Consider the following 19,727-nt stretch of genomic DNA (forward strand, 5'->3'; position numbering starts at 1 on the left):
GGATAGTCAACTGCAGAGTTATTGATAATGGGGAGGTAGGGGGTAAACAATTAATGTCTAATAGAAATAAATAGGTTAAATTATTACAGATGCATAAAATGGAATATTATTGTTACTAAACTATTATAACTGAATATAGACACAGAAAGGTTCATAATATGTTAAGTAAAAACAAAACAATCATATATATATATATATATAGCAGGACCCCAAATTTGTTGCCAAAACTTGTATATGAATAGTCAGTCAGTCATGTGCACACACAAAATAAAAGGGTTTGAAGAGAGACATGCTCAAGAAATGGACTTATGAGTATTTAATAGTTTTCTACTTTTACTTTTCTGTATTTTAATTTTTCTACCATAAATGTGCAGTTCTTTACAAGGGATATTACCTACCTGATCATCATAAACTGATTATCAGTTTGGTCCTGAAATGTACAATTAAGCTGAAAGTGATGACAAGGGTTATCTTTATTTAGAAAAAAACTGACATTTAATGTAATATTTGATAGTTTATTAAATACTTAATGAGTTTTCAGCCTAGTTATCCAATCGATTTCTTTAGTACCAAGAAATTAGCAAGACACTTCTTTTTAAAGTAATAGATTTCTGCTTATTACCATAAAGTGCAATAGTACAAAAATTAAATGGGTTAGCTTTTGAGTCTTATGTTTTTATATATCACAATTCTTTATCATCATATTTACCATTTATTAAATGAACATGTCTCAAGAACTTCTGTAAGCATGTAGAAGTATTTGAACTTTGCTACTATTAGTTCCATTTTCATTTCAGAAAGCTGAGAAGTTAAGAGGTTAGGTGACTAGATCAAAGTCACTGCACTCTCAAACATATAATAGAATCTGTAATCTATGGAGTCCTACAATGGACTCTGAAAGAAGGGCGTGAAGGTCATATTTTATCAGTATGAAAATGAAATTAGAAAACATACCAGTGTTCTATATCTTTGGAAACCAATTTTAATAGCATTATGCTAGGCTTATCATAATTTATAAAATGGTATTTTGATATAGTGATAATAGTAATTGACCACTACACTGTGACTTAGATTTACATTTTGAGTCTCTAAGCAAAGATTTTGCTAGGTGACTTCTTTCCAGCTTATCACCTTGAGCATTCTATGCTTAGGAAAGATTTTCTCTTTTCAGAACCAACCAAACTTTCAGGAATGACTGGGATATAGTACTTGTAGCTCTTAATTTCTAAAATCAGTGACTACTAAGTGATAAAAATAATTTTAAAAGTAAAGGTTTTAAAATGTTCACTCATGCATATTTAATCAAGTTCTTCCAGACACCATTCCAGGCACTTGGGTTACAATGACAAACCAAAGTCTCTGCCTGTCTGAAAGATTTGTTATAGGTATATTACTTATCTGAAGGTCACGATCAATTTTTATCAGCAGCCTAGGGTATGAAACATTGTTACTTGAAAAACTTGATACCCACTCCAAGAGACAGTGTTAGGAGATACTCAGTGAGAAGGTGGTACAACCCAGAGGTTCTCCAACTTTACAAGCAGGAGAAATTCCTAGAGAAATGGTTGAATATATTGATTCTAGGCTTCCACCTCCAGAAGTATGATTCTGAGGGGAGGTGACAAAAACGTGCATATTTAAGAAGAACCTCAGTTAATGCTACTTTAAGTGATCTGAGGTCCAGTAACTGGAGCCATTCAGAAGAGAAAAGCTCTACTGCAGTGGAATTTGAACTGAGTGATAAACAAAACCCTCAAGTAATTAATTCATTCTCTGTAATTCACAAATTTAGCAAATTAAAAAGATGAGTTACAGTAGAGGAATTTACCAGCATCTCCTCCCTAATCTCTCTAATAGGAAATTTGAATTTGCCTCAATCTAGGCATTTGGGGAAAAGATGGACTTAAGCAGAATTCTACTACCAATATTAGAGATAAGTATTTAAAAAAAAAAGAAAGAAAGAAAGAAATTGCTAGTCGAATGCAAAAAAAAAAATGCTAAGATGGACAAACATTTCACGGAACTAACTTGCTACCACTCATTTTATGCCCTATTTCACAATGTTTTGTATCTGAACAAACCACAGGGTTCCAATGTACATCAAAAATTTGTTCATTTCTTCTCTTAGGCAGAATAATAATAGTTTTGTGAAGGTACCATGTGCCTCAGCTATTTCAATAGCTACGTTCTTAGATTTAAAGAATACCTTTTTTAAAAAGTTCTACCAGAAACTCCTTAACTGGAGCTACTTAAGGAGTTTTAAATAGTTTTAATGCCATCACAAGTGTCCCTCGTTTCTCAATATAGATTACTTACAAAGGTCCTGGGTTCTTTACAAACTTCCTACAGAAAGAACTCAATATTAAAAATGTATATTTTTAAAATTATAAGCGAACACATCAAAACAATATGTTTAAGTAACCTATTAAAAAGAGGCAGGTAAAATTCATGACTTTGAGGGGTATTCAAGGTTCTCCACCTTAAGTCATCTAATCATAAAGGTATCCGAACAAATACATTCCTCCTATTTTAGAGATTAAGAATAGTACTACACAAACCAGCTGACCGGCTGGGTCCTGGCCCCAGTTGCTGCCCTCAGACCCTTGTCCACTACATAATCCACGGGATCTCCGGGTCTGTCCTCCATCCGTTCAGAGAGATTCGTAAAATTGCCTCCTCGTTGACAGAACTGAGATTTTCCAAATGCATTTGTTTGTATGGTATTTGTTTTACTATCCATACTTTTTGTATATGTTTTATTATTTGTACGCTTTGACCACACAAACAGCTAGAGCGGGATCCAGCAGATAAGCACAAAGAAACGCATCTGTCCGGAGTCTGCATGTATATGAAATTTCGGGCTGGTGCTGCCTTCAGAATAATAGCACTGATGATGGCAAAGTTCTATAAGAAACTTTCATATTAAGAGGCTATCAAAAATCTCCATAGCCTTCAATTCAACTGAGACTGGCTAATCTAGTTCTTCAAAAGCAAAACCTTCTTTAGTCTGAATCACGACGAAAGATGCCCATAGGAAATGTAATCCACGAAGTTGTTTGCTAATCCAAAGGCAAACAGAAGTAAAGGAAGGTACAACCCATTCCTTGCTGGTTTCCTTTTCCTGGGGATTCTGATTACATTTCCTCGTTGAGGCAAGAAGAGACCAGAATCGTGCCTTTGGTCCACACCATAGGAGCGTGCCTGCGCGTAAAGAAGGGAAGGAGGAGCGGCAGGCACCGGGGACGCGCTCGCGCTGAAAGGAGAGCCGCTTTCTGTTAAATACCATCGGAGTCAGCCCCAGCAGGGCGACTCAGGGCCAAACGGCATTGACTGCCCTTCACTGACAGGGACTGTGCAGGCGCACGAGAGAGAAAGAGGGATGAGCAGGGGACTCGAGGCCGGGGGCAGAGGCTGGCGGCGCGCTGCCGCTCCCGGCGAGCTCCGGATCCCCCCGGAGGCTGGCGGGGAGGAGACGCTCGGCCGGCGAGCCAAGCTCCGGCGGCCGAGGGCAGCGGGGTCAGCCCGGGAAGGACCGACCGCCCCCACGTCCCCCTAGGGAGGGAGGGACATCGCCGCGCGGGCCAGGGCTGCGGGCGCCCATTCAACCCGGAGCCCGTCCCGCGGCCCCCCGGCCGCCCCGCCGCCGCCCCCAGGAGGATGGGGAAGGACGAGGCGAGGGGCCCGCCAGTGCCGCGCCTCCCGGCACGCGGCAAGGGGTGAAGGGCGGCCCGCGGGACGTGCGCCCCGGGCGGCCATCGCGCCGACCCCCGCGCGGACCCCCGCCCCCGCCGCCTCCCCGGTCCAGGCCACCGCCGTGCAGCCCGCTCCTCACCTCATCTCCAGGCGGGTCCGCGCTGCCGCCCCAGGGACAAATCAGTGCAGCTCACTCGCCGCGGGGAGGGACGCAGGAGCCGCAGCCCTGCACACCATCCCCGCCCGCCTCTCCGTGCGTCCCGGAGTCCGCTCGGGATTCTCCCTCGCGAGCCGCCGTACTACGGAGCAACCAAGCTGCGCTCGCTCCCCTCTCCTCGGCTCTTCTTTACCTCCCTCACTCCCTCCCTCGCTCCCTCGCTCCCGCCTATCTCCTCATCTCCCTCGGCTGCCTGCCCCGCCTCGTCCACCCTCCGTCTCCGCCTACAAGTGGGTGGGGACAAACAACCCACCAATCGGAAGAAGGGGCCTGCACCTTCTCACCGCCCCCTGCCTCTAGCCCCGCCCACAACGGGAGCAAATGAAAGGGGGACCAGTAAAAAAAATGGAAGATAACAGAGTGACAGCCGAGTAAGCCAATCGGCAAGCTCAAAGAGGGCAGGCGTACGCTTCTTCCCCGCCCCCTTCCAGAAGGCGTAACCAGAGGCTTCTGGTCTGGGAGTTCTTTGACAGGGTTTATGTAGATTTTGTTCCAAGATTTCGGCGCCTCTGTTCGTCGCCATGAGAGACACTAGTTACGATGCTTTCACCTAGGCTAGTTACGGAACATATTTTAAAGGCCAGAATAACGTGGTGGCGAAAAAGGGAGGTGTGGCACAGTCCAAGTAAGGTGGCAGGGCAAATGGTAGAAATGATAAAGGGTGTGGTCTTTAACTGAAATTTGCATAAAACGGAACCCATCCAGGTGACTACAACTTCACCCATTTATTGGTAGCCCCTGTGCGCCGCCTCGCTCCTCCTCGGAGCAGAACCTGCCGGGAGATGTAGTTCCGAATTCGGTTGCTATGGCGTTCTCTACAGCCTCCGGGAGTTCCGGAGTGATGAGCGGCTTGACCAACGGGAGCAGCGCCTGGGCTGGTGGGGGCGGGCTCTCTGCAGAAGGATTTGAAGGTGGCGGTGGCGAAGGCGCAGGCCGTTAGGGCTGCACGGAGGCAGGTGAGCCCCGGGAAATGTGTTGTGTGTCTTGAGAAACAGGGCTTCAGACGGAAAATCGAGAGACTCCCCGAGGAACCGTCCAGCCCTGCGGCGGATGGTGGTTCGCGTCGCACCCCAGGACCCCTTGGGCCCAGGCCTAGCTTAGCTGAGGGCGCCGAGGGGCGGGTGAGGCATTTAACTGAGGATTTCCTGGTCCTTCCAGGTCTCGATTGTAAATTTTATCTCAATTTGCATCTCCCTCCACCTTTAATGAAGGCAAAAGTCTGGCAGTTCCTTTCATTGAATCTCCCGGGTTGGATTTCCCATACCTGCTTCTGTTTGTTCCTTTGAGTTTCTTTTTCTTTCTTTACTCCTCTGCTTTCTCCTTCACTTTCCTTTTTTGGTGAACAATTACCTAAATACAGCAAGTGTGTTCGCATTTGTGTGACTGTTGGGCCAGATTTGCCCTCTTAAACTAAACGGCTGATACTCTGGAACAATGCGTAAGAATCACCTCAAAATTTGTTGAGGTGCAGATGCTGATTCTGTAGGTTGGGCAGGGACTGAGACCCTGCGATTCTAACAAGCTCCCAGGTGCTGCTAGCTCACGTTATGATTAGCAAATTTCAACATCAGCTCTGTCCAAAACAAGTACAATGTGAGCCACTTACGTAATTTAAAATTTTCTGGTAGCTACATCAAAAAACATTGAAACATGTGAAATTAATTTTAATATGGTTCATTTAATCCAGTATATCCAAAAGATTATCATTTCATAACATAATCAAGTAATTTTAAATTGCGATATTGTACATTCTTTTTTCTTCGAAATTTGATGTATATTTTACATTTATTTACAGCACATCTTAATCCTGACTGGACAGTTTAAGTGCTCCTTAGCTACCTGTGGCTAGTGGCTACCCTTGTTGGACAGCACAGATTCAGATGATAATAAATCAGTCACCCACTGCAGAAATTAAAAGGTGTGAAAGCTCAGGTTGCCTTTAACTGAACCCTTTGCTGCTCTTTGAGATGGGCTTCAGAACTACTTTCGAGGTTCTCTGCTCCATTTACAGAAATTGTAAAAATAGTCAACACAATACTGTTTTGTGCCCAGTATTGTACTGGGTGCTTTGCATGTATCCTTCAATGCTTACAGGAATCCTTTGAGGTAATTACCATTATTATCTCTTTTATAGATATGAAATCTAAGGCCCAGAAGGTTAAAATTAAATAGCTCAAAGTTAGATCACTAGTAAGAAGGAGAACCAGAATTCAAACTCAGGTCACTTATGACTTCTAAATCCTGTCTGTCAACCATGGCGGTATATAATTATTATTTTTTATCAATAATTTCACTTCATTGATGCCTCTGTTCAGTTTATGGCAGAGGGTGAGATATTCAGATATGAAACAGGGGGTTCCCCATACAAGGTTAAGTTGCCCGTCAGTTGCAGTGAAATATTTTGATAATTTTACAATTCTTAGTGCTCTGCATTCAAAATCAAAGTTCTGGATTGAAGAAGAGTGTTCAAAATCGAGATACTTAGGCCTCTGGACCAGTACTATATCCTGGACAGTATTGTGTCTTGATTCACTTGTGTACTTCCCTAAAGATGGGAAAACTTGAAAATTCTTAAAATATTTTACTATGGAAACATTTGTTAATGTTTCGTTTTTAGTAAAACCATTTTTTTAAATTAGTAAAAATATTTTCTTGCTCTTGTAAACTTCACATAGAATATTTCAAAGACAACTTTATTTGTGATTTTTCTAGACCCAGTGAACAGTAGTATATGGAACTAAGGAGAGGTTTTGTGATTAGAAGAGTGAAAATGCACATATCCACACATGCTAAAATATGGCATTTTGCAAAATCATTTTCTCTTTTTATGCATTATAAGAAACATGACATCTTGTAAATTATTTTCTCTTGATTGTGGATTTATTAGCAAATATTTACTCAAAATTGTAATTTCTATTTTACATCTGAAACAAGAAAAGATTTTTTTTTTAAGATCTTACAGCGAATACAAAAATTAAATAAGCATTTACAAACTGCAGTGATGTTAGTAGAGAAGATTGGTTAAATCAGTTGAAAAGGAGGAAAAGTGTAGTAGAGATTCGAAGATCCCTCAGGTGCTCATATCCCTCATCACCACCTGCATTGTCCCGGTGTCACATGATTAAGCCAGCATAAAGAGAAGATTCTTTCATCACACCATTGGCTCCATTGTTTCCCAGTAGTACAATATGGGAAAATACGATGTTAATTCAGAAATATAAATGAAAGTTAGATTTCTGTTTTTCTGGATCTTACTATTTCAAATGGCGCACATTGAATAGTAAGATCAAAGGAAGGATGACCATCTCACTTCCCCAACCCATTCACCACCCACTCCCTTGAGGTGCTGGTAGGGGAGTGCCTCCTGTAAGAATCCCAAGTGAAGAGATATTTTATAAATTAATAAGTAATAAAAGTTAAGCTCTCTTGGAGGCAGGAGAGTTAATCAAAAATCTTGAAATTCAAAAGACATCGTTTTGGGGAGCCATTATTGGGAGACAGACATGTTGGAAAACCATTTGTTGCATAGGTAGAGGCAACAATTTGACATCTCGAAGCAAATGCCTTTTTTTAGTGTTTTGTTTTTCTACCTAAGGCCTATATCAAGAAAACAAAAACAAAAACAAAAACACACCTTTCCTAATTCTTCACCTATCTTTAGATATCAGGTTGTGTGAGGTGTAAAGATTATGCCATACATGTATAAATTCAATCGAGTATGTCTTTGATAATGTTTAGAGAAGTCTAGAGTGTCATAAGAGGCTTTAATATAGTCATCTCAGACCCCTCCCCCTTCAAACAATGCTTGAATCCACTTTATGATGCCACTGTAAGTATCTATCCAACCTCTGTTTAAATCCCTCCAGTGATAGGGACCATACTACTTCATGTATTTTCCTAAGTTTAAGTTTTAGACCTAAAATTGAAAATAAAGGTTCTTATAACATTATTAGCTAGAAATGATTTCTAGAGTCTAGCCAGGGGTGAGCCACTGTCACAGTGTCTCTTGTGCCCATGTTGTAACAGGCACAGGAGAGTGATGCAGTTGTATGTAGCAAAACACCTGAGTACTCACTGCTCTTACGAAATGTCATTAGAGTATACGGATTTCTAGACTGTTGCCTACACATTGTAGACATACATGTCCTCCAATTTAGAACCATGCATTCAGCTCCCTCTTTAAGAAGCAGAGCTAGCCTATCTACTTAGGACTAACATTTTCCACAACCTGCAAAGTATGGTATTTAAACCAAACTTCCATCTAGTTAGTTTGATTTGCTGACCATATTTTTTAACCAAATATTTGGGCACATCATTCGACATCTTTATCTGATATGTGGACATGCATGAAAAGTCTCAGATTAGTAAAAACATTGTTAAAACTTAATATTAAGTCACCTCTTCAACATAATTGAAGATTTATCTCTAACAATCAAGCTAGTATCATAATGCTATGCACAAGTCCTGGCATTATGATGACCAGATGGGGCCGCATTTCAGATGTGACTTTATCTGTTTTTTTCTGTAGCCTACCTGCTTGACAATATCTATGCTTTCCTTAAAATGAAAATGAGGGTGGGTTAGATAACTGAATCCTGAACCTGAAGTGGCTACAGTATTACAAGGTTTGACTTGGGGAATAATAGAAATTTGAGCATATAAGAAGGGTTTGGACTTTCAGGAATTAAATTGTCCACAGATGGATCTGGATAAGAGAAGGAAATGAAGCCATTAGCAGCCTGTGGCCATAGTCCAGGTCTGAGGCATCTCAATGTTAGCTCATCACTTGTGCTAATAACTATCAAAACCAAAAATGATCAGGTAAGCCAGAACACCAAAAGATAAAAGAAGCTTTATGGTCAATAACTTAATACAGAGGAAGAAATTATGATAGATTCTAAGATATCCTTGATGACTGAAGATTGTTACAGCAAAATCTTATTTTAGAGAAAGATGAGTCTAATTTTATGTCTCTTGAATTTGAGGTTGGGTTGATACTCAAAACACTTATGGTTTGAAAGTGTAGATAAGGAATGATCTGTAAAGGCTTTATTTACAATTATGAATAGGTGATCTCCTTATGGAATTAAGTGTAGCAGGAGAAAAGCAAGTGAAATTGTTATTGATTTGCTGTTATAATTAAGTTGCTATTATACATAAGAAGCCATTGGAAATTTCCAATTGATTTTTTAGAAATCCTTTTTAAAAGTACTTTTATTGACTATTTTCTCAAATTGCTATTTATAACAAGTGTTTAATTTATGCAAAGTCCTCTACTTTTACCAAAAATTATTTAAAATAGATGTCTTAATTTTTGTTTCTCCACATTTTTTAACAGATTTAACATGTGACCATTATAAAAATCAAAAGTATTACAACATAATTCTCAGTTTGTGGTCTTATATTAAATGTATTTCAAATCTGATGTACCTGTAAAAATATAAAACTTTTATGCTTTTTATAGAGCACATCAGCCTACATTTTTAAACAGGTTTATTTTCATTTAAAAGTTTTACTTAGCACTTATTTGATAAAGGAAAGTTTACAATAGAACATGTAATTTTAAAGTTACATGTCATTCATTCTTGGAAATGGCATGATAAGTATTACATGTTTTAATTTACATTTTTATTTTATAAGGTGTCCCATTAGTTTATTTTCTTGTACAAATACCTACACTCAATAAAAATTTTACTAAGTAATGGACTAAGCATTTTCAGTGCCTAAGAGACTATGTGGGTCTTGAATACCATCCATTCCACCATTTTCTGAATATTAGGAACTCTATTCCTTTTTTAGGGTTGTAAAACAAATAATATTTCCTCAATTTCCTTGCCATTTTTGTAAAAACACTTCTCTTTCTTCCCTTCATAATTTTGAGGATGTTTTCATTCCTACATATTTCTTATTGGACCAACTAAACATTCCTTTTTTTTTTTTTTTTTTACCAGCCAGGCCAATTTTAACCTAAAATTTAGAGGAACTATTTAGGATGATATAACTAAAAATATTGGCATTATTATGTATATAATAGTTACTCTAGTGCAGTTATCTTTCTGGGTCTTTGAAATTGGGATGCCTGCAATTTGAGATCCATGTGACTTCTGATCTGGGAGATATCCCATACGTTTTAAGATGCAGTGGGAAGAGAAAATAGTGGCTTCCAGAATTACAAAAGGAGATGCTTTGAAATCAAGGTGTTGTGTTAATGTTCCATTTCTCAAAACGGCAACACTAGTACCTCCAGACTGAGTAGGAGCAGAGATTTATTTATTCACTAATAATGGATATTGATTCTCCCAAGCAATTACTGGAGGAACTAACTACAAGTGAATCAGGCAAGGTTTTGTTAGTATGTAATGTAATCTAGAAGAATGAACAGATGGAGTAGATTGAGTGTCACTGGGGGAGATATCAGAGAGGGAGTAGGATTGAGCTTTATCACAGAATCTGTAGAGTAAGTACAGCTTAGTCTCAGAGAACAAACGATGCCTAGAAGCCCTGAGACGGGGATAACCATATGGTGTGAAATCATAGTGACTAGATCAGACAGGGTATGTGTTGGAAAAATGGGGGAGTAAGGTCGACTTGGGACAGTGAATAATGTATTTAGACAGCCTTGAAAGCGAGGCAGAAGAGGGTAGATTTAATGTCATAGGAGTGCGTAGCTGCTGCTTCTCCTCTCCCCTACCTTGCCAACCATCACATTAACATACATACAAAGCCCCTGTGTAACCAAAGCGTTAGAAGTGATTCAGTTATCTCGGGAGCTCACCCGGGTTTTATATGCTTTGTTAATACATGCCACATACATAATTATATATGTCTTGAATGTATATTCATTTCTGTTAGTTCCAGCATTTGATTACCATATTCTAAAAAGCGGCAACCATTGCCGAACTACTACTCAGTGAAAACCCTTTATATGGCTCCATTAGATCCTCTAAGATTCAACATTAGGCTTGTTTCCTGGGCATGGGACCTGTATGGTTGCATTGGACTTCATACTCAAAAGGAACACATACCTGTTTGGTTTAATGTTCTGCTGTCACCATCTTGAAATTTTCATAATTTCCGGACAAGTTTCCACACACTTTGATTTTGCATTGGGCTCTGCAAATTATGTAGCCAGTTCTATCAAAAAGTACTTAATAATTGACTATCTTAAACTGAAGGATATAGGATTCTAGTTTTAAGTGAAGTATCTAATGTTAGCAGCTCAATAGAAAACTTAAATATAATGGTTAACGGAAATTACTTAGTATGTAATGTAATCTAGAAGAATGAACAGATGGAGTAGCTCCTGGTTTGCCATAGCTCTGACCTAGCTGGTGCTATAAGATCCCAGATATGTGCCTTAACCTCTTTAAGACAGTTTCCTCATTCATTAAATAAATGTAATAATAGTACTTTCACCAGGAAGCATGTACAAGAATGGTCTTAACAGGATAGTGTGTAAAATCCCCAAACTGGAAACATCAAATGTCTATCTCTAGTGGAATGTGTAAATAGTATTCCTATAATGAAATACTATATAGAAATGAGAATTAGTGAACTACAACTACCAACAACAACATGGATGAAACAAACATAATATTGAGACAAAGAAAGCGGGCCTACAGGAGTATGGTTTCATTTATATAAAGTCGAAACCAACAAAACTAATCGGTGCTGTTAAAACTGGAAGGATGCCAAATGTTCTCAGAAGGGAGAGGTAGTGACTAAAAGCTGGAGTTCTAGTGATGTGTTTCCTGCTGTGACGTAGCCACATTCACTTTGTAAAATTCAGCAAGCTATACAATGTAGAATCCGTGCACTTTTCTATGTGTATTTTATTCTTCTATAAAATTTACATTTAAAAAAGTGGTCTTCCCGTACAGTAACTATGAAAATTAAAGAAACAACTGTGGAATCCTTAGAGATGCTTAGAGAAGTCCACAGAATACAGGTTTAAATACTCCCATTAGATGGTTGTAAAGTTATAGAAGAATTAGGGGCACAATTTCAGTGAGCATATTGATGGTTCACTTTTTCCTTTTTAAATGCGTTTTTTAAGACTTTGAAATCCTTTTAAATGACACTTTTGGTAATTAAAATTGAGCTCTCTGGCCCTCAGAAGTTTTTTCCCCGAATAGATCTAATAGTTTTTCTTGAATAGCAGAGTGAAATTAAGGACAGGCTCACCTTTATGTGAAAGTTTGAGCCATAAACCCATTCTTCCTAAGACGTGGACCCAGAAACCATATTGCACATTCTCTTCTGGGATCACTTTTAAGAACTACTATCTAAATTTACTTGTTTTAAGATGTTTTATATTGTCATTTTATCCTTTGCCAGCACTGTTTTTTTAATTTTTGCTTTCGTTCTGTTAGACATTTTATTAGTTTGTTTATTTCATTTATTTCATGTATATTTTTCTTTTTTTTTTTAGGTGAATATGAAAGGTTTATATTTTCAACGAAATTCTACAAATGAAGAAATAACATTTGTATTTCAAGAAAGAGTAAGAAAAATTGTTTAATCATTAAACAAAACAAGGTTAAGTATATTAACCCAGGTTTAAATAATCTATTATAAGTTATTTTGAATCGAAATTAAATGAAACTCTACAATACAAATTATATCCATGTTTTATTATAACTATATTTTTAAAAGTTTCTACAAAAGAGATTTTAGTTCCTCAGAATGGTGGCATAGATATTAGGAAAACAAAACAACTATAATAATCTAATCTTATATATTGAAAAAGTAACTCATCTTATTCTGAATACCATAATAAAGTGAATTTCCAGATTTCAACCATATTTCAGAAAATATTTTCTCTCAAATTGTGAGATGAAAAAGAGTTTTAGAAAAGTATTGTTTTCCACACTAATTTTTGGGCTTTGCAAAGTTCCCTTATTCATTAAGTTTTAAATAGTCTCTTGTATTTTACTACTTTTAAGAATAGATAGTAGAATTTTCATACATTGGTGATGGTTTGAAATTTTTTTGTGGCAAGCCAAAATCATTCCTCTGTAAATTTAGGAACGAAAACTAAGTGCTCTTTGCATTTCATAGATGTATATTTCATAGTAGTAATAAGAATTTGTGGATCATGAACACAATCCAGTTTTTCTCATTATCTTTCACTAACTCCAAAATCATTTCGGTCAGGAGTCTAAATCTCAAACAGCTTGGCTTCTACCATTAGGTCAACACAGGGGTTAAGGAGGTTCCCCTGGCTTGGAAAGAATTGTCTCCAGGCTCATACAATAATGAATAAAATCCACAAATTCACTGATATTAGTGAATATACTATCACCAAATGGTATTAGATGTGAGATTTAAAAAGAGATACTCCCAGAATATTGTGTTCATGTTTAAAACACAGTGATCCCTTTAATAGACCATAGGAGGGACTATGCAAGTAGCTATTTTTAGCTAGCTTTTGATCTAATTTTGGAGCATATCAGGAGTTGAAGAGAATATTTTAATTATCGAGAAAAGTTAATATTATATTTAATAATACAGGTGAATGACATTGAGTGCCTGAGTGTGAAATATTTTTTGCATTTGAAGTTATATCTAGCTGTGAAAAGGGGGCATAATTAAGTTCCATTAAATTTATACTTTGACTCCAGAATCCCTTGGGGCATGCTGAAATGTCCAAGACAGATGTTAAGCAAGGCAATATTAAATAAGATAAACAAGCAACACTAAAGAACTTCATTTATAGCATTACGAAATTCCAAAATTAGTAAAGGCTATATGTTATATGTCCCTGTGTGAAGGTTAGATGCTTTGAGATTATTTAGATTGAAATAAATTAAATATGTGTTGCTCTACTTTGTTATCCTGTTTATTGTCTACACATATATATCCATGCCAGTATCTGATGACATTTTCAAAATATGTACCCTTACAAAATATGTAAGCCTTTCTTAAAAATTTACCCCCAAATTCCTTTTATTCTCGTTTGGTAGTATACTATTGAATAATTACTCATAGCTTTTTCAGTTAAGTTGGCTATAATATTTGGGGCCTGTTTCATTTTGTTTCATGTATGAAAATTTTTACAACATAAAGTTATATTCTCAAAGAAATGTGTAATGTTCTGTTTTCATTTGGTTCTAGGAAAATCTTCCTGTTACAGAGGATAACTATGTAAAACTTCAAGTTAAAGCTTGTGCTCTGAGCCAGATAAATACAAAGGTACTGGTGCTTTCATTTTGACCAAAGTCAAATAAGAGTTTCATAGTATATTTAGTGTACAAATGTATTATAATGATATCTGACTTCTGAGTGCCAAGAAATTATCATCATCTATACAAGAATAGCTTGGGGAAAAGTTTTAGATGAATTTGTATATTTCTATATTAAGATAAATTATTAGTCTAATCGAAGTCATGTATTTTATATTAATATATGAAAATAGTTTATAAACTCCTTTACATTGTGAAAGCCTGAAAATTTATAATTATTAAGGCCTATAATCAAGAAATTACCTTTATAAATATAGTAAAAATTTAGAAACCTAATTAATTTATTAACTATATTATAGATAATTTCTAGTTAATGTCTTTAAATAGAGTTCGTGTCATTCTTGTCATTTCTCTTTGTGTTTTTCTCATACACTTCCCCAATCTCACACCACCCAATAACCTTCTATTATTGAACATGAAATACATGGAAAGTTTTCAAATGGTAAATTATGCGTAAGTGCTATAATGAATATAGCAGGTCCACTTACTCAGTTTTGTAAAGATTAATACCATAGTTTAATTGGACCTTTAACTTATTATAATGTCACCATAATTTCTAGGAATCTAAAAGTTTTCTGCAATAAAATCACATTTAGGGAAATTATAGAACAAAGTTAGAGGCTTTCATTGGGCAAGTCTGTGACATGAGTCTCACTCGAGAACTGAATTAGTGAGATGCTCTAAAGTCTTTTAACCAGGAATACTAGTACTACTTGTCTGCAGGGTTCTTGTGTTCAGCCCTCCTAGGGTGTTCTTTTTAAAACTACAAAAAATTCATTAAACTCCCAGTCTAGGAAATTACCTCATGTCTAACAGAAAGAAATAGTAAAATGTAATAGTCAATTTAATGAAATATTGCACAACTATTAAGTTATGAAAATTGTATAATAATGTAAGAAGATGCTCATGGTAAGTGAAGGAAGAGAGATACAATTGCTGTAACCATAATTATAGCTCTGTAAAAGTCTACATAAAAGAAGTGATGTAAAACGCCCAGTATTTCTATAAGAATGTCATATTATCAACTTAGGAAAAGTACAGAGTTCCACGTTGAAAAAGACTTTTCAGGCAATCAAGTATATACGAGAGATCTCAAAACTGAAAAATGAAAAAATATACAAAAGAATTACTTCAATTTCCTTTTACATACTGTTCCTAAAATACTGTGATACGTACAAATGTGTTCTGCAGCTCTGGTGCTACGGAAGTATAAAGTGGCAGGAACTTAAACTACAAGCTCATCTGTGTACACTCTGTCACTTCGCAAGTCAAGTACCAAATTTGGTCAGAGTTACAAAAGGCCAATCTCTCAAAAATAATTTAGCCTTTAAAAAAAGAAATGCCCATTTGAAATTATATGGTAATTTCCCTATGTATATCCATTGCTTCTTTCCACCTGCTTCCTAACCCAAGATTTGCGAAAAACACTCAGATGATTTTAAAGGGTATGGGAATTGAGAATATTTTGTTCTCATTAGCCATATCCCCTTATTCAACAGGGTCCTCTCCATACGCCCCTCACCCCACCCATACAAGGTAATTGGTAAATTTGGGCCATAATTTCCCTTCGTGCTTGGCAGAGTAAAGACGTTCAACAAAGTATGTTAATGGTGCTTTGAATAATAATGTTCATACGTCTTACATATCAACTAATTCCTCAGCAAACTCGGTTTTGTACTCTGTAGAGAAACCTATTTTGTGAAGTTATTTGCTTTATCTTGATGGAATTGAATCATATTTGCTTTTTCTGTGGTTTGATTCTTGTTCCTGCTTTCTTTTTGTATAAGAAGAAGCCAGGATTTATTCTTGACAGTAAATAGCCTTTGTCATGATTTAGCTTCTGGCAGAAATGAAGATGGAGAAGGATTTTTTTCCAGTTGGGAGAGAAATTGCTGGAATTGTGTTAGATGGTAAGTTTACAGATGTAAATATCTGTATTTTCTAAGGTAGAAGAAATTACATGGTAGCTAATTGGCACATAGAATCATACACACTTCAAATATAAAATACAGAAATGTTTTTCTTTTTTAAATCAAAAAGAAAAATAGAACTTGACTGGTGTTTTATAATTAAAAAGCTTATTACACTTTAGTAAATAGGGGTTATATATTTACATCTATGAATAATTATATTGAATAGAATGACCATTCTTTTTATGATGTTTACAGACCAGCCTAAATTACTTGTGTAGTTGTCTTTGGACCAAAACTTATAAAATAGTAACTACATTCACATTAAATTTTAAAGTTTGTCTAAAAGTGAGCATTTAAAAGTTAAGCACTTTGCTCATCTAAAAATGGGTTCTGGGGAGAAATAAGCAGTAAGAGTTTCTGATTGCCTTAAATCAAAAAAAAATTTTAAGTTATATTTAGTAAAATAGTGGTCTTAACATGCTGGGCATATATGCCTAAGTACTTGAAATAATTTGTTTCTAAATAGACCTACTGTTCATAATCACTGCTGATCATTCATGATTAATCAGTATATGATTGTTCTTTCTTTATATGTGAATGAATGAATGACCATGTGATATAATGGGTCTGAGTTTTGCCTATGATTTTAACCCATAATATATTTATTTGATACTCTTTCTCAATGTAATCTAACACAGCTAAATCATAATTTTGTTCCTTCTTCATTCTTCTGTTCACACAGCAGGAAAATAAAAATAGGAATTACAATAGCCAGAAGATGAGTAATTATTTATTTATTCATTTAGTCCATATTTAACGAGCACTTGTTAATTGCTTGGTACATGAAGATATTTAAGACAAAGTTTCTGCCCTCATAGTGTTCGCAGTCTAGGGGAGAGACATACATACATACAAGTGCATTATTACGAAAGCTCTGAGGACAGATGCCCAACCCAGCCAGAAGAAACAGGAAAGGCTTTTCGGAGTAAGTTAGTCAGAAAGAAAGAGGCAGAGAGGAGGAGGATCGCTCAGCAGCAAGGATATCATGAGCAAAGGGAGAGAAACAACTTATAATGTGACACATGTAAGAATTACAGAGTTTGGTGTTGCCGGAGTAAAATAAAGTTCTCGGCAGGAGTTAGAGGTAAGATACTTGACACAGAAAAATTTTATCAAATTCTATTTCAAACATAGAAGAATAAAAGATAATGAACAAAATATTTTAATGGTAGTATGAACACTCATTCCTTCCCCCACAAAAGAATGAGGCAGGAGGGTTGGCAAGGGCCAGGCTCAGGATGAGCCTCATATCAGCTTGGATTTTAAGGGAGATTATTAGAGTAGCCATATGAACAGTAGATTCGAGGCAAACAGATAAGAGGACTGGTTGGGTTATAGATCAGTAGACAAGAGGTGACAGAGTCCATAACCAAGGCAGTGGTGGGAAAGGTTGGAGAAGAGGGACATATTTAAGAAGTATTGAGGAAGTCAAGTCAGCAGGGCTTAATAATTGACTGGAACAAGGGAATCAAAAACACATAAGAGCCAGAGCTGATTTATAGGATTCTGGTTAAGTTATGAATTGGTACCACTGATTGATAAGGGGAGAGGATCTGATTTGGAGGAAGACGGTGAGTTTTAGATTTATGATTGTTGAGTTCAAGGTACCTAAGTGATATCCCACTGGAAATATGTCATAAGCAGTTAAGTGAGTTGAAGCTCAAAGGTGAGAGACTTATATACTTGAGAGTTGTCAGCATGTAGGTTGTATTTGAAATAATAGAGTTGATGAACTCACCCAGGAAGGAAGTAGAAATGGAGGAGAGACATATGCATAGCGTGGAACCCTTGGGAACCCACTGTTAGAGGGACCATCAAAAGGAGTGTGAAAGAAGCCAAGCAAAAAGGATGAGAGTGATCCCAGGAGGTGGAAGATCAGTAGCAGAAAGGAAGGAGAAAAGTACAGTGGATCAGAAGGCAAAAATATTGGAGGATGATGGCACAGGAGGGATCCAAAGAAATAAACTGTGAACAGAAGGCTTGAAAGTAGGAATATCAGACTCAGAGTTCCTTGCTGAGTACCAAAAAAAATGAGTTCTGGGGCCATTTTGGTGACAGAGCCAGTCAGTGTCCACTTCCAGATTTCAGGCATCCACCTTGCTTCACTGCTTCACCTCAGTCTCTTGTTAGTTAAATGGGAACAATGATGCCGACCTCATGTTTGCCATTAAGATTAAATGGGATAATTCACTAAAATCCTGGACACAAGTAGACATTCCGTGACATTTGGCTTTTCCTCCCCTTTCCTCTTATAACTATTTGAACAAAGATATTCTAAAGAGTTAATGGATAGTCGGGACTTTTTCTCTACATGTCCAGAGAAGATGTAACTGTCATTTCCATATAGTTCCAAAACATGTCTTGGCACCAGTCTGAATTTATTTCCATAATCCCAGAGTAATTTTACATGTGACTCTTACCAAAATTTCCCATTGTGTGTCCGAGATTCTGCAACTAAAATCATGGTAGAAAATTGGGCTAGCCACACGAAGGGTGGAAAGCAACGTAATCGTCATAGGAGCTGCGGAGTAGTTGTTTTCCTTTATTCATTCTTCTCTGTGGTGTCAACAGCTCCGTGGCTCAGACTTTGTAGAAAGTTTCATAGAGAATCCAGATTTGAAGTCAGAATGTCCTAGAAGTTGTTGACCTTTTCTCTGAGTTCATGACTTTTTATAAACCCATGGATCTTTTTATTTGAGTTCAATAAGAATACATGTAATAGTCTCATAATACTAATTCTTAATTTTCTTCACTCTTTAGTTGGAAACAAGGTATCATTCTTTCAACCAGACGATGAAGTGGTCGGTAAGTTATCATTCAGAGTCCTGTTTCAGGTCATCTATTTTACTATCGTCTCTTCTTTTTTCTATACAGTTATTAATCTCTTTTGTGACCTTGCTTCATACTTTCTTGATATTTGGAATTTACTCTCAAATGTCCATTGACGAAGAAAATTGGGAGTTTGAGCTCCATAGCAGAGCATTTAAAACTTTTCAATATTTGTCTGTATAATAATGTTAGAGATCAAAACGACAAGCATAGTTCTTCCTGTGCTTGGTTCAGCCTTTTCCTGACAGGACCTCAGCCCATGGCTGGACCAGGGACTTTAGGGAAAAGTCATAGGTCATCTGCTTGAAGTTGCTCACTGACTCGGCTACGCAGAAGCTGCCCTCCCCATGTCAGCTTGAGTTTTACAAGATTTCCCCTCACTACTCTTGTAAAATAAATTTACTGGAAACATTTAGTTTACTTTTTTTTTTTAATCCATAGTTAATACTATTTTGCAGATATATGTATTTATACTTGTGTCCTAGACAGTCACACAAACATATAAAATATGATTTCAATCGTAGTCTTTGAAATTATCATTTCTCTGTGGGCACTGTTCATGGGAAGATATTCATATAAGCTTAGAAAATGTTTAACTTTATGACATGCTCGAAGCTATTAAGAATAGATTTATAGGAATATTTTTGTTCATGTCTTATGATATTGCCTTTGACTCGTGTATTTTCTTGAAGAATTTATTATTTCTGTCTTTCTTTTTTATCTGGCTAAGAAGTTCGTGACACTGTATTACTCAGGATTCTTTTTGTAAGA

General features: G+C 37.0%; 2 protein-coding genes across 11 annotated transcripts in view; one reads left to right on the forward strand and one right to left on the reverse strand.

Moving 5' to 3' along the window:
• ITSN1 (intersectin 1) overlaps positions 1-4,093 on the reverse strand; it is a 168,718-nt gene extending 164,625 nt beyond the window's left edge. For all 8 annotated transcript variants that reach the window (XM_016164086.2, XM_016164082.2, XM_036219831.1 and 5 more), the window contains exon 1: positions 3,833-4,093. The gene's annotated coding sequence lies outside the window, so the exon portion shown is untranslated. The remainder of the gene's footprint in view (positions 1-3,832) is intronic.
• A 675-nt stretch (positions 4,094-4,768) lies between these two features.
• Positions 4,769-19,727, forward strand: part of CRYZL1 (crystallin zeta like 1) — a 30,168-nt gene continuing 15,209 nt past the window's right edge. For 2 of the 3 annotated variants that reach the window (XM_016164096.2, XM_016164095.2), the window contains exons 1-5: positions 4,769-4,866; positions 12,342-12,413; positions 14,027-14,104; positions 15,992-16,064; positions 18,888-18,932. In XM_016164096.2, coding sequence (XP_016019582.2) covers positions 12,348-12,413; positions 14,027-14,104; positions 15,992-16,064; positions 18,888-18,932 — 262 coding nt within the window. In that variant the 5' untranslated portion in view covers positions 4,769-4,866; positions 12,342-12,347. Of the gene's footprint in view, positions 4,867-12,341; positions 12,449-14,026; positions 14,105-15,991; positions 16,065-18,887; positions 18,933-19,727 lie in introns of those variants that run through there. The other variant, XM_036219837.1, reaches the window with a different exon arrangement.

Source organism: Rousettus aegyptiacus, unplaced genomic scaffold (genome assembly GCF_014176215.1).
Source record: "Rousettus aegyptiacus isolate mRouAeg1 unplaced genomic scaffold, mRouAeg1.p scaffold_m13_p_4, whole genome shotgun sequence".
Classification (NCBI taxonomy): Eukaryota; Metazoa; Chordata; class Mammalia; order Chiroptera; family Pteropodidae; genus Rousettus; species Rousettus aegyptiacus.